At 37.1% G+C, this 14,174-nt stretch overlaps 1 protein-coding gene across 2 annotated transcripts in view; it reads left to right on the top strand.

Annotated features, from left to right (window-relative positions):
• TTC8 (tetratricopeptide repeat domain 8) overlaps nucleotides 1–10,803 on the top strand; it is a 41,287-nt gene extending 30,484 nt beyond the window's left edge. For both annotated transcript variants that reach the window (XM_062638713.1, XM_062638704.1), the window contains 6 exons: nucleotides 1,332–1,442; nucleotides 3,527–3,666; nucleotides 4,938–5,112; nucleotides 6,342–6,464; nucleotides 8,352–8,435; nucleotides 10,125–10,803. In XM_062638713.1, coding sequence (XP_062494697.1) covers nucleotides 1,332–1,442; nucleotides 3,527–3,666; nucleotides 4,938–5,112; nucleotides 6,342–6,464; nucleotides 8,352–8,435; nucleotides 10,125–10,241 — 750 coding nt within the window. In that variant the 3' untranslated portion in view covers nucleotides 10,242–10,803. The remainder of the gene's footprint in view (nucleotides 1–1,331; nucleotides 1,443–3,526; nucleotides 3,667–4,937; nucleotides 5,113–6,341; nucleotides 6,465–8,351; nucleotides 8,436–10,124) is intronic.
• Nucleotides 10,804–14,174: the final 3,371 nt, after the last annotated feature.

The raw sequence follows: 14,174 nt of genomic DNA, 5'->3' as shown, positions 1-14,174 counted from the left end.
TCTGCAGTCCTAGTCTACTAAGTGCTATGCCCCTAAAACCCCCAAACCTTCACTTTTTTATTGCTTTTCACAAAAAGGAATTAGTTTTTTAGTTTAATACAGGCAATGCAAGTGATGTCAGCAAAATTACTCTAAAAAATGCCTGGTTGTTTTTTTTTTCCTTTTTGCCAGGGATCAACTTGAAATGACAGTCCCTTTACTAGGAAGGCACTCACAATCGACAGCTCTTTGACAATTCAGAATATCACTGGAGTGGTCATAGGAAAGAATTTTTTGCAAATGTTGACAGCAATATGTATCTATAAGGATGAAAATAAATGAACTTATAATTTTGCTTATTGGCACTCAGAAGTCCATGAAGCTCAAGGCCAGAAGCAGAAAATGTGTTTGGAGGTTTCTCAGGTGTTCAGTTAACATTGATCTTTTTCTTACATTGCATCACAGAGTGCTTGTGGCAGGATACCAGTCACAGATTCTTTCCTTTTTTTCATCATATCAAGTATTATCACTATTTAATGTAATACTTCTCCAACAGGAGCACTTGAAACACTTTTCCACTCAGTGGGAGACAGGTTGATCACATTAGCCATCTAGTGTCCCAGAGCAGCCATGCAGGGTTTTTTCCTTTGCTGTAGCTATATTTACCATACCCCACAGTGGGAGGGCTTTACAGTTGTACTCTCAGACAGCTACAGAGTTGGTCTCTATCAACACGTTGATGTCCTCTGTCCAATTCTCACACAATGGTACCCTCATCACACTCTGTTATAGTCAACACAGAAGCCAGAATCACGGGGACAAAAAACTGCCCTTTTCCTGTTGCAGGACTTTATTGGTTGTGACAGGGGAGGTTGACAGAGCAGTTGGGAGATTTGAAAGTGTCGTTCCTCAGTGCAGTGCAGTCTTATTTGACATATTTCAGTATTCCAGCATTATCAACCTGAAGCTCCAGTTCTTACAAGCCTAAACATAAAACATATATTAAACAGGAAAATAATCAAGATGGTACCTTCACCTCAGTCTTGGAAGTATATTATTTTGGTATGATAGTAAATATCGAGATACTTTTTTTGTTTATTAGTAATGTTCATCTGAATTAATAATGTATAGGTGATAGGCTTGCAAATGTAATTATCCTAATTAGCCTGTTTTATCTTCATTACAGAGATATATTCAGTATTCATTATTTTCCCAGTATGATTCACCATCTCAGATAATGGTTTGCTGCATAAAGGGAGGTGTCATCCCTTTTATTTGTCCCCATAGTTAAACAGCAGTGGAAGTATAAAAGTCAGACATTTGACATTTATATGCACTTCTTATTTGCTTAGGTGTATTTGCGCTTGGATCAGCCTGTAACAGCTTTGAACCTTTTCAAGCAAGGGTTAGATCGATTTCCTGGAGAAGTGACTCTTATTTGTGGAATTGCCAGAATCTATGAGGTATGCATCCACTATGCACTCATTGTGGCCAAGGTTAGCTGCCTGAGCAAGAAAAAAGAGCCTATCTTTGAATATAACTGTAAGGTCATAAAAAATTAACTATCCTGTTTTTCAGCATCACTGATGCAAAACAGGTGGCATTACACAGAGATACCAAAGTAACATCAGGGGAGCCTTTCAGGCTTATTTGTTTAAATGGTTAATCACATAGTGAGATCCTATTTACCCTTCACACATGGAAGCAAGTCCATGTTAAGTCAAGTGGTCCAGATGTTGCCCATGTAGCTAGGTTGAGTTTGTGTGTTTCATTGTACTAAAACTGCTTAAGTCATCAACAGCCAGTGCTAGCAGGATTGGACAGCAAAATAGTCTACTTACCAGCATTGTCTTTGTTAGCACTGTGTTTTGTCTTTATTAGCACTGTGTTTCAGTGTTAGTTTCTAAAGCCAGTGAGAACAGTTGGAATGTGAATGTTTCTTAGTTTAGGAAGTAGATGTTATTTTAAGCAGGATGAATTTAAAGTAGTTTCATTTTAGCTTGGTAACTATATATTTTGTATTTTAAAACTGCGTATATTCTTGTCAAACAGTGGACTTAACATTGTTTTTTAACTAAAAGTTGATAATGATTCTATTCTAGAACAAGTGTTTTAAAGTCATGATTTTCTTTTGTTTGCTTATATTCATACTTGGCATTCTTTCCTGTTCTCATCATTCTCATCTAACCGCCAAGCATTAATCCATTTTCGTATTAAATCCTTTTTGTCCTTCAGCAAGGAAGAAAACAGCTGCATTTTTTTTTTGAGGCTTTTCTTTCTGAATTGTTAAACAGTTTTTTAATATGGATATGATTTTACAGAGCCATACATAACATTGCATAACCCTGTAAGGACTTATTTAAGAGCAGCATATAGTTCACAGGATCTGGTTTTGCACTGACACCTGAGTGCAGGTTTATAGCTTCATTACCAAAGATTTGTACTGCAGCACAGAGCTTTTCCCATTACATAGACTCACAGTGGAATATATGTATTAGGCATCTTAATCAGAGCTTTTCTTCTCTGTAGAAAAAAAGCCCTTCTACCTTTTCTTCTTTTACCTTTTTTCTATCTTTTTTTTTCTATCTTTTTTCTACCTTTTTTCTTCTGCCTTTTGACAGTAAGATTTGTAGACCCTTATTGGTTAAAAAAAAAGGGGGGGGGGCTGCTTTATTGCTCTTCGCTTTAATCACAAGAAATACTTTTTTTTTCATAGCTAAATAATGCTGCTGAGATTAAAAAAAAAGCTTATTCTTTAGTTGTGTTGAGAGTACGTTGTATCTACAGCATATAGGTAAAAATTACTCCTCTCTAAATGCACAGGTGTGGTTTGATCTTTTTTTTCTGACATGGGGGTTGAGTCGTCTGATGACTTGCACTCCTCAGAAACAGTGTGATGTTTACAGCAATGAGTTCACCCTAATTCATCTTCCAAGTAGCATACATCCAAGCATATATTTTTATACAATATAGTTCTCTAACTGGGGTATCCTAGCTAGTACAAGTTCTGGTATTTGGTATGATTCAAAGGCAGGTAATAATTCTTCATATGCAGTTCTCATTTGTGTTCAAATCAATTCATAAGTTGACTTACAAAGCGTTAAAAATAATTGAGACTTTGACTGCGGAAAGAAGTCTGCTGTATGTTACCATACTGGGAAAGTGACTGCACAGTACTGTGTATCACAAGGTATTATGCAAAAAGTAGCAAATGCCTATTGCATGTGCTAAGCTTCTGACCAATCTGAAAAATAAAAACCAAATAAAGCTCCTCTTGTAGCTATGGCATAGGGTTAATGACTGGTAAAGCTAGCACCAGTAAATTATTATGCATTCTTCTCATGGATCTGTGTGTCGCTCATGAAAATGCCGATCAGCGGTGTTGCATTGTATGATCAGAGAACCGTAAAAGCATACATAATTAATCTCAGTTAAGTACAGTATGCAGCATAAGTAAAGCACTTGGTAAAGTAACATTTTAATAAGTTTTGTAATAAAAATTGGTAATAAAAAGTAGAATTAATCTAATTTTTTTCCAATTGTGTAGGAAATGAACAATATCTCCTCAGCTGCAGAATACTATAAAGATGTCTTAAAACAAGACAATACTCACGTGGAAGCCATTGCATGCATTGGCAGTAACCACTTCTATTCCGACCAACCTGAGATAGCTCTGCGGTTTTATAGGTATCTACTACTTGTAGGGAAGTGCAGGGGGAACTGAACATGTGGGAGGGTATTATAAAGGGTTGATTTTTGTAATGTTGATAGCAAAAAAAAGAATATTAAGAGATTGGTATGGGAGGGTGATCAAGCATTTATACAAATACGACCATAAAATCAGCATACCAACTTACCTTCTCAGCCAGTGATAATTATATCTCTGTCTTAAAAATTTGTCATCATTACATGTGGATTATGTAGAAATACCAACAAATACTATCAAAACAGTGATTATTAGATGAATAAAGGAAAAATGATCTTTCACAGCATGAGGCAGTTTGAGAACCCTGGCCTTACTTGCAGCTTCAGTTGTATTCAGAAGCTTCAAGGGCTTCCTATTTAGCCCTTTGAAAAAGAGTAGTCTTTGAAAAGTTCCACAGGAAGTTGCGAGAAGTTGTGACCACAAAATCCCTTACTTGAATGTGGGCTGGGGTTCCCCCCTGCTTTGCTCAAAGCAATAAAAAGATAGTGTTGAATGATGCTGCTTGCTTTTCATTTCAGTACAGTCAGAGTCCAGAGAAGCCTGACTTGTGTTCTGAAGCCTAAGAGCAGATTAAGTCAATATAAACACTAGCATCTCATTTCTGTTGGACCTCAGCTCTTTCCTAATTTAAGTTCAGAAACTCACAGTCATGCTGCAGACAGCAGCCCTCTTTTCCTCTGACCCTCTTAGCATATCTGGTTTTGCTATAAATATTAATAAGCAGAATTTTTATAAAGCATCTCCATTCTAAAAGACACATTAAAACCCATCAATTTGAATCAAAATCTGAATTATGTTTCAAATGTAACATTTATGTAGATTCACATACTAGATGTACTAGTACTGATCAGAGCAGTGCTGAAGGACAGGAATCAATCAAAAAAAATTGAAGTCTGAGAGTTACAGAAAGTGACTGCAGCAAATCACATCTTGATTGACATTGAGGGATTGGAAAGAGGAAATGGAGAAAGTCTGCATAAAGCTATGTCTTACAGTAAAGTCAGATCATGTGGCACAATGAAAAAGACAGAAGTTACCTAATTTACACAGAGACTGCTTTGCACAGCTTTGATTCTGATAATCAAAAATGTCCTACACTGCCCTTCATGAAACCTTTACCAAGTATCAGACTATAATACTTGGTTATTACACGCTCTCAGTACAGGGAGAAAGGAGGAGGAAACTTTGTCATTTAGAACAGAATTCTTATTTGAAATTAATCTAATTAATTAAATACTTTCTTTCAATCTAGACGGCTCCTGCAGATGGGTGTTTATAACTGCCAACTTTTTAACAATCTGGGCCTCTGTTGTTTCTATGCCCAGCAATATGATATGACATTATCTTCGTTTGAACGCGCACTGTTTTTGGCTGAAAATGAAGAGGAGACAGCAGATGTGTGGTACAACCTGGGACATGTGGCTGTGGTATGAAAAATATTAACAACCTTTGTGAGTAAATACAATTTTACAAAAACTGGAAAAAGAATAACTTGGAAGGTGTCACTGCCCTACTTTGAAATATGAAACCTGACAGTATACAGGGTAGAGTACAGTACAGATTAAAGGTTTATTTGCACTTCACTAGAGAGGAAGAGGCAAAAGAAGAAAGTTCTGTACATCTTCACAGAATGTGGCTTACTCCTCCTGAAAGATGCTCCCTCCTCACCATCTTTAGCCTTCCTTTCCTAAGAAAATTGCATCATGTACCAGCCCTTGAAAGTCTTTGCTGCAACACAAGATAATCTGATGGGAAAAAAAAAAAAAAATCAAGGTTTTTCAATTCTCTGAGCTGTTATTTGTGTTATGTGGAGCATTAGACCAATTCTGTGGCCATAAAAATATGTATTCAGCAGCATGTAGCAGACACTAAAGCACTATGAATGCCATAGTTGAGAAGGCACATTCCTCCATCATATAGGCAGCAGCAGAAATATTGTGTAATTGTGTGATAAAGTTTGTTAAATGTCTATGCTAATTTGCATTCATTGCACATTTTTCCAGATGTTCTTCCAGAAGTTGTGTCTGGAGCTAAACAGATTTCTGTTTAGCTGTATGCCCAGAATAAAGTTACTGGATAAAGTTTTTGACAGCTTTGTAATACAAGTTGTTGTCAAATGCTGATTATGATGAGAGAGAAACTCAACTGATGTGCCTATATTTTTCAGCACTTGTTACCTTTAATTTTTAAATTGGGGCTCTATCAGTGTTGGTCATAACGCTCAAACATTGAACAGTAGTGAGCTGTTCCATAAGAAATTAATCTCCTTTAATTTTTGTTGTCTAAAAACTAGGCTTATGTGTGAGGTTTGTTTTTTTAATGTGTAGACACAGAGAGTCAAGATGACTTTCCCTCTGGAGACATATGTTTTTCTTACCCTACTGTAGACGGTAGCAGACAACATAGCCTTTAGATGACACATTAGTCATCTAAAAGTTAAATTAGATGAAATGAATATCACTTGGAGCATAGAAGTTTGTGCTGGAGAGAAATGATTCTGTCTGGAGGACGAATTAGAAGAAAATGAGAGGGTCTGGGAAGAAAGCACATATGGTTCTGATCAGCATGTACATATGGGTGAAAAGATACTCCAGACAACAAAACAGATGCATGTTGTTTTCAGTCTTGTCATAAATTAAAATAGTCTTACTTTTAGGGGATAGGAGACCTGAATCTGGCTTACCAGTGCTTCAAGCTAACATTAGTCAACAATAATGACTACGCAGAAGCTTACAACAATTTGGCTGTGCTGGAAATGCGAAAAGGTCACATTGAACAGGTTGGTGTTGAATCTCAGCCTAAGCAGCATGTTTCCTTTGGCCCTTTTGTACTTAAGAAACATCTCATTTCCCTGAGGTGGAGGCCCCATATGAATGTCTAGCTTATTACTACTACAGGGAGAAAACATGGATAATTTTTATGCATGTTTCAGTGTAACCTCCACTTTTTTATGCTGTCTCCCATTAAACTGCTCGTTCTTGGGCATGTCCAAATGGTTCATCGAAGACAAACAAGGTTTTGTAGTTGAGATTTTTTTTTTCCTACATTGAGACCCAGAACAAAACCCATCGCTCTTTAATCATCACTTAAGTTACAGCTTTATATATTCATTTTATAAATGTAGACAATACACTTTTACTAGGTGGCAGAAGAGAGCAATCAAATCAGCTCTTAAAAGATTTTTTTTCAACAAGGAGATTGCTTTAGAGATTTAGAGTAGCAGGTTCTTGATAAATACTTCTGCATCAGTGAACAGATGGTTCTTGATAAATACTTCATAAATGGTTCTTGATAAATGGTTCTTGATAAATGGTTCTTGATGAATTCTTCTGCATCAGTGAGCTTGGGGGTTTGTCTTGCATAATGTGAGTATACTAAGTTGTATTGTACTTAGATGTATAATTGACATCTAAGTGGATTAATGCATTTATTTTTATACACATATAGGGAAAATTAATATGCTTTTGTGGGATGGTTTGAACTACTGTGGGCTTGTTTTAATCCTTGTAGGAGCAAGTCTCTTGATGGATACATACATGTGTCAGAAAGCTATAATACAATATAGAGACCTGTAAACACCCTTTTTATGAGCAAATTCTCAAAGTTAACTTTACTCAGATAACCTAGCAATTACCATGGAAATACTGAAATGAATCCAGCACTGGATGTTTCCAGTGACAAATAAACTTTGGGTTTAGTTTCATAATCAGTAAATTTACAGGCATTTAATTCCCAGGTGAACTTGCCTCCATTTGTGGAGTTTGTGATTGTTAATAATTAACACTGCAGAGCCTTTCCATTATAATCAATGGTTTCCTGTCAGTTTTAGGTTTTAGCTTAAAATTTTCTATTTTTTCCTGTATCACAAGTATAATTAAAAATCAGGATTATCATGGCAATGATATTATGCATAGAAGAATAAAAAATATGAACATATTCAGCTTATCTGGGACTTTATCTTCTTTTACAATGTTCTTGCGTAAGTATTGTTGCATGTACTCAGAGTTGTCAGATTTAGGGAGTTTTAGTAAGTTCTTTACTCTGCCATCCCAAACAATTTACAGATACTTTTGCTTTTCAAAGATCAATTTTTTTTTTCCCTTGAAGTTCTCAGTAATTTTTTTTAGTAAAACCATTCACAAGTCCACCTTAATTTTGTATTGAATTTACAGCTTGAAAACTCACACTGATACTTAATTTTTCATTAATTTTTCATTAATTGTTAACACTACTGTTTTGCTAGTTAGAATGTTTTGTTAATATTTTTGAGCGTGAAAACTGCTTTTTTATTCAGGTTTTTGTGGATGCTTAAGACAGTACTGTCAGAGAGACAAAAGATAAATACAGTGGTGTGGGACTTTAAATGCTTTCCTTTTAATTTGTATATTCTGCTCAGTGTTTAGAACTAAATTGCTTAATTGAGTAAGTTGCAACATGTTTTTTTCTGACTCAGCCGAGAGTCGTATAATTTCAGTGCTATTAAACTGTATTATGCCTAAATGTACTATTAGGGTAACTGATACATAGTTGAAGATTGCTTTCTTAGGAAAGGCCTAGTAAAGAAAACATAGGATGATTTAAGAGTGATAAAAATTGCATTAGATTCTTGTTATCCTCCCTGCATCACAGATTTCACTGTTTGGGTTTTTTTTTTTCCCCTCCATAGGCAAGAGCTTTGCTGCAGACTGCTTCATCTTTAGCACCTCATATGTATGAGCCCCATTTCAATTTTGCAGTACTCTCAGAGAAGGTAATGCACTATCATATTCTTGCAATCTGAAAATGGAGCCTTGGTGAATTAGTTGGTTTTTGATTGTTATTACTGAGAATTCCAAATAAGTGAGATAAAAGAAGAGTGCACGCACTCATGGAAAACTAAGTTGCATTTTCATTTTAATACCCAAAAGCTTTGTGTGTAAAAGCAGTCATTCAGATGTTTGCTTTAAAGAATAAATGAGGCCAACTAGCTATAAAGTAACTTTGTAATTTTCCAAATGCCCAGAAGACAAGCAACCAGTAACAATTCCATCTGCAGTCTTTACTGTCACTGGCTTTTTCAGAATGTCAAGTGAAATATTATAGGATATATCAGTAATTATAGAAAGAATATCATTTATTCATCCCATGATCTTACTGATCTCAAAAGGAAAGTCTGTTCTTCTGCTTTCCAACTTTGTATTTCATGTGTTAATAATTTATGTCATAGAGTGTCTCAGACACGGAATTAAGTGTGTCTAACATTCCTCTTAATGAGGAGAAACTTGTGCAAGTCCTTACATTTTTCGCAAGAAAAAATTGCTCCTTTGCTTGTGCTTACCCCTTCAAGATTCTGTTATGAGTGAGTTGTGTGGGCAGCTCAACTCCTACAGATACTAAAGTACATGTGTCAAGGAGAGAACAACCCATTAATTTGTAAGTGTATCCTCACCATTGTGAAACATAAGATGGTTTCTAATACTTGCATTCTGTACTTGCCAATGAAGGGGTAAATCCTAGTCTGCAAATGTCTTGTTGCATAGCTTTTGCACAAAGAACCTGCATAGGTTGTGGGAGAAGGCAGATGGCCAGATCAGCTAGCTGTTGATGCAGTGTGGTAAATGCAATCCATAGACTCAATGTAAGGCCATTGTTTACAAAACATAACTTCTCTGGCCAGGAAGTTTCTGGTTTCTTCCCCTTCACGGAATTCTTACTGTACTGAAGCTCTGTGTTGACTGGTGCACAGGCAGCACAGGCCTCCTGCTGACACTTTCCTTAGCTTCTTCCCTTCCACCCAGGAGCTATGACTTTTACTAGACATATTCCTGAACATTTGGGTTCTTTTTTGATGAATGCACTTTCTGAGATGCTGTTCATATATACACTTCCTCCTTTCAAAAAATAATGTAGGAATTTAGCCTAATTAGGCAAAAATAAAGTTCCCGAAGTAGAGAACAATGTGGAAACATACTTCTAGAAGTAGCAGAGGAGCAATGTCACCTCTTCAGCGCTGCTGTGCCTCTCTTTGAGGAAGCAGAAAATCACATGGAGTTGCAGCTTTTACAGAGACCTGACTGGTTGAGTTTTGCTTGTATATGCAACAGCAGTTTCGTGGAGTTTAAAAACAGACCTTCTAGTTTTTATTCCTCCTCATTTTAAGCGCTGGGCATGGTGTACCTTCTCCATTCTCCAAGAAGTCAGGTGGAATGGGAATTAAAGTTACTGTCTTGAAGCATCCCTCCCATTAAAATCACACATCTGTCTTTTTCTTCTCATCCTGTGATGTAAAGGGGATATAACCCCAAGTTCAAAAGCCTCTGTGCTGATTCTATTTTATTTATTCATTCTCAGGACCAGCTGTATTTAAACATTTGTGAGCCTCAGAAATGTACTGCACAGAATCATGATGCAAACACTGCAGTGCTTGGATTCACAAAATGAGCTTCTGTGTTTCTTCCAGGTTGGAGATCTGCAGAGGAGTTACACAGCTGCTCAGAAGTCAGAAGAAGCATTTCCAGGCCATGTTGATACACAACAGCTCATCAAACAGTTAAAGCAGCACTTCGCTATGCTCTGATGAGCATATTTTTCATTATGTAAAAACAGCCAGAGAGAATGTCCCATACATTGTTTTGAAATTGCTAGCTCAAATAGATAAGCTACACTTAATGCATTCCTGTGGCAAAGCCTGTGTTAGTTTGAGTAGCAGGAAAGGTTTAGGAGTCCTAATTAGTTTCTGTCATCTTAAAACGTAACGCTTACTGAAATGCAGCTAGAATGTTATGTTGCAACTCATACGCAAGAGATTACAGGATTATCAGGATGCTACTGGTATGACAGGTCTGAAATAGTTGTCTGGTATATGAGTAAGTCTCCATTTAATATTAATGAACATTTTAAAGGATTTTTTCTGACTTTTCTGTCGAAAATTTTTTTTAAATACTCCTGTGTGACAATCTGTCAAGTGACGTAAAGTACTTCCTAACTGGTCTTCAAACTTGGCTTTTGATAATACACATTCTTACTGAATGTTAAGTTTTAAAACTAAAATACCTAAAACCTGTTCAATATATGTAAAAAGAAGAAGTTACTATATTTCTTGTACTGTATGAATTAAATAAATTCCAGTTTGTATGGTTTGTGTTGTTTATGAAAGTTAAAATTACATCTGCACTGCCATGAAAATTAGAGTCAGCTGTCTTAACATATTTTGAAAGAACTGGTACAAAATAGCATAAATATGTGTGTTCCTCTCTACCCAGGAGAGTTTATTCTTAATCTGTGATGGAAAAGGATATTTAGAAGCTTGCAGAGTTAAGTACTAATAATTGAGAACAAGGCATTGATTGGGTGGTTACCTGCACTACCACAAAAGCACTGTTGCTAAACAAATATTTGAACCATCCTAACTACAAGAATACTGTGAATAGCAAGAAAGACTTTCTCTCTGTCAAATATCTTTGTGTTCTTACTAAAAGGGATAAATATGCATGATTTTGCAACGTGACCTTTTAAAAAGACCTTTAAGAAATGTGGGAGGTTAAGGCATTCTGAAATGGCAATTAAAAATCTTTTCCTGTTTCTCTGATGTATTAAGGGTTTATCTTGGCTTAGGAAGCAACCCTAAACATGCTTATGAATATTATTTCTTCATTTTACTACTCATTACTTCACCACTTTCATCTTTCATGACTGTTGTAGCTGGTGAAGGCAGGTGCTCGGGAGCTTAGACAAATGTACCCTCAGGCTCTCCCACAGAGCAGGCCGTAGGTGACAGTTAGAAACACTGTCAGTAACTGGTGTCACATCATGCTGTGGAATGCAAAAGCATTATTAGCTGAATAGGTGCAATGTCTTTAATGGGAATTATATTAAGAGAGAACCTTAGTTATCAGTAATTTTCCTTACCCGAATAAGATTTTACTGTTTGCTGAAAAGGAAGAATTTATAGGGAAGTTCCGTCCTTTGATCTACAGTACTTATGCCTTTCCAGTTGACAGTGCTAAACTTAGGAAGCTACCAGAAAAGAAAATGTTTGTCTTAGCAGAGATTTTTGAGTGTCATATTATTATCACAAAGTATTTTTAAATTGCATAGTGGATAAGATTATTTCCACATGAACTGGAACAGAAACTAGTAATGCAACTTCAGATTTTAATCCAGTGTGGCAGCTCAGTAGTTCCTCACAGGTGCTTATAAGATCCCACTTACTGTGATCACTGCTCAAGCTAATGATCTGAATAACCCTTTAGCAGAGAGTACTCTTTAGAACGTAGGTCTGACATGATTATTCTATTGGTATTAGGGCATGTGTGGAGATGAAAGGGAGAAGGCTCATGTATGGTAAGGAATCCTCTATACAAGATGCGTGTGCAAATTAATTATAAAAAGCCCATCCCACACACAAGCACACAAAGTTCTAAATAAGGATTAAAACATTTTTAGCTCCCTAATGTGCAGCATCTGCAAACCATTCCACATCTGTCTTACCTCATGTATTTTAATTCCCCCAAAAGACAGCAGCTATTTCTTTGTCGACCTTTTGTGCCTCAGAGCAAGGCTACAACATTTTTTTCATGACTAGCACATGTACAAATGAAATCAAACATAGTAAAAATCAAAGCACCACAGAGAAACAACAGCTGAATGAGCAGGCTGTTTGTCGTAGAAGAATCTTTCAATTCTGTGGTATGTTAATTGGTGCGAGCTCCATCAAACAGATGAGTTGTCAAGCCCTGGGGCAAACTGCCTTCAGTTAATAGAGGACAGCACAGCACAACACTGCATCAGAATCTGTATTCATCTCTGTGGTAGGATCATGTTAGGATGGTGTGACCTTAATATTGCAAGCAGCATTTCTGTAGCATAGAAATAATTTTTCCTCTAACCTGTAGGACAGCTCCATCTATGTCCCATCAAGCATTTATAAAGCCACTTGGGAGTAGAAAATACAGTTAAATGGTTGGTTAATTTTGGCCAAATACAATGTTTCCGTACCATAGAAAGCATGAAATAGCTTAGAAGAACTGTTTTTACCAACCCACTTGTCTAAACTAGGACACAACATTTTATTCCAAACAAGAAGCAGTTGCTGTGCAAACTTACTGGCAGGTATCAGCTATGCCCCATCAGCAAGGACAGAACTAGACAGTCTGAAATGCAGGTCAAAAATCAGTTCATGGTAAGTGCAGGGGAAAAGCAGCTGCCTACCAGGAAACTAAATAAGCTGAGTAAAAGGCTTTCTGAGATCCCACCCTGTTCCTCACCCACTCCAGATGAAGTGTAAGAATTGCCATTTTAGCATGTTTCCAGATGAGAAATACTTTATATTGTGTATAAAATGTGGGGCATGAGGCCACTGTGGAGCCAGACTTGAAGAAAGGTTGAGCTGTCATCAGAGGTCCAGGACAAGAGGCAGCCTGCCCAGTTTTCTGTGCTTGTTGGAATCTATATAAGGTTTAGGGCTGCTGCAAACTTCCAGTTCCCGGCAGATACCTGTGTGTACACACACTGTGACTTTGCATTGCCAAGCTCTGCAGGCCATGGAATAGTATTTTATTGTTCCCAGCCATCAGTCGGAACAAGCGAGCAGATGGCGGATGTAGAATGCAAGGTGCCCTTTCTCCATGAATGAAAACAAAACAAAGTTTCTCTTCATGCCTTAGACAGTGAATGAAGCAAAAGCCAAGTAACCCTGGTATCCAAGTCATAGGGTCATACACAGACTTGTATCTCAAGTCACTCTGCGATAGCCCATGCTCCAATAGTCATGTTATTAGCTTCCTTATTCGTGTTTTCAGAGTTTAGGAGCGCTCAGGAGCAGCAAATGCTCAGAAGCATCTGTTACATGGGTTAAATCTGGGAGATACATCACCAGAGACAGTAGTTTTTATTGTAAAACTATCAAGCAAACATACCCGCAATTATACTGAATAACTGAGTTACCTGTAATGTAAGAGTACTGTATTTATCTTGTTCTGTTGGTTAGTTACAGCAGCTGCTTAGTGCACAGCCTTCTCTCGTTCAGTTTACAAACGGTTCACAAAGGTTTAGCAGAAAAAGGCTTCCTAGATAGATACTAGGACTGTATAGAACATGTCAGGAAAAAAAACCCAACACTTTGATGAGTTCATTGTAAAAAGCTTTTCCAACACATAATGCATTGTGTATGTGTATATATCAGGCACATACATATGTGGAGTTTTCCCCGTCTCCTCTTTGCTTTTGCCCGTGAAACAAGTAATGCTGCTTCAAAGTCTTGTAGCCATTAGAAATAAGACACAAGAAGAAACAGCAGGATGCTAACCTTGCTCAGCGCTATGGAAAGGGCAAACTCATTAGCAGCCAGGAAACTGGGTTTCAGCAAGTAGATCACCCCAGCTAGGCACGGTCATTACATTTTTCTGCCCCTTCAGGAGTTCCTGTCACCAGACATGCTGAGTATAACAATTTTGTTTTAACAGCAGCAAAGGAGCTAGATAGAAAAAGATGAGAGCTGCTTTTGCACTCC

Source organism: Pezoporus occidentalis, unplaced genomic scaffold (genome assembly GCF_034315485.1).
Source record: "Pezoporus occidentalis ecotype Australia unplaced genomic scaffold, CSIRO_AGI_Poc_V1 ctg115, whole genome shotgun sequence".
Taxonomy (NCBI): Eukaryota; Metazoa; Chordata; class Aves; order Psittaciformes; family Psittacidae; genus Pezoporus; species Pezoporus occidentalis.
The sequence above is the reverse complement of the archived record's forward strand: the minus strand, read 5'-3'. Positions and strand labels throughout refer to the sequence as shown.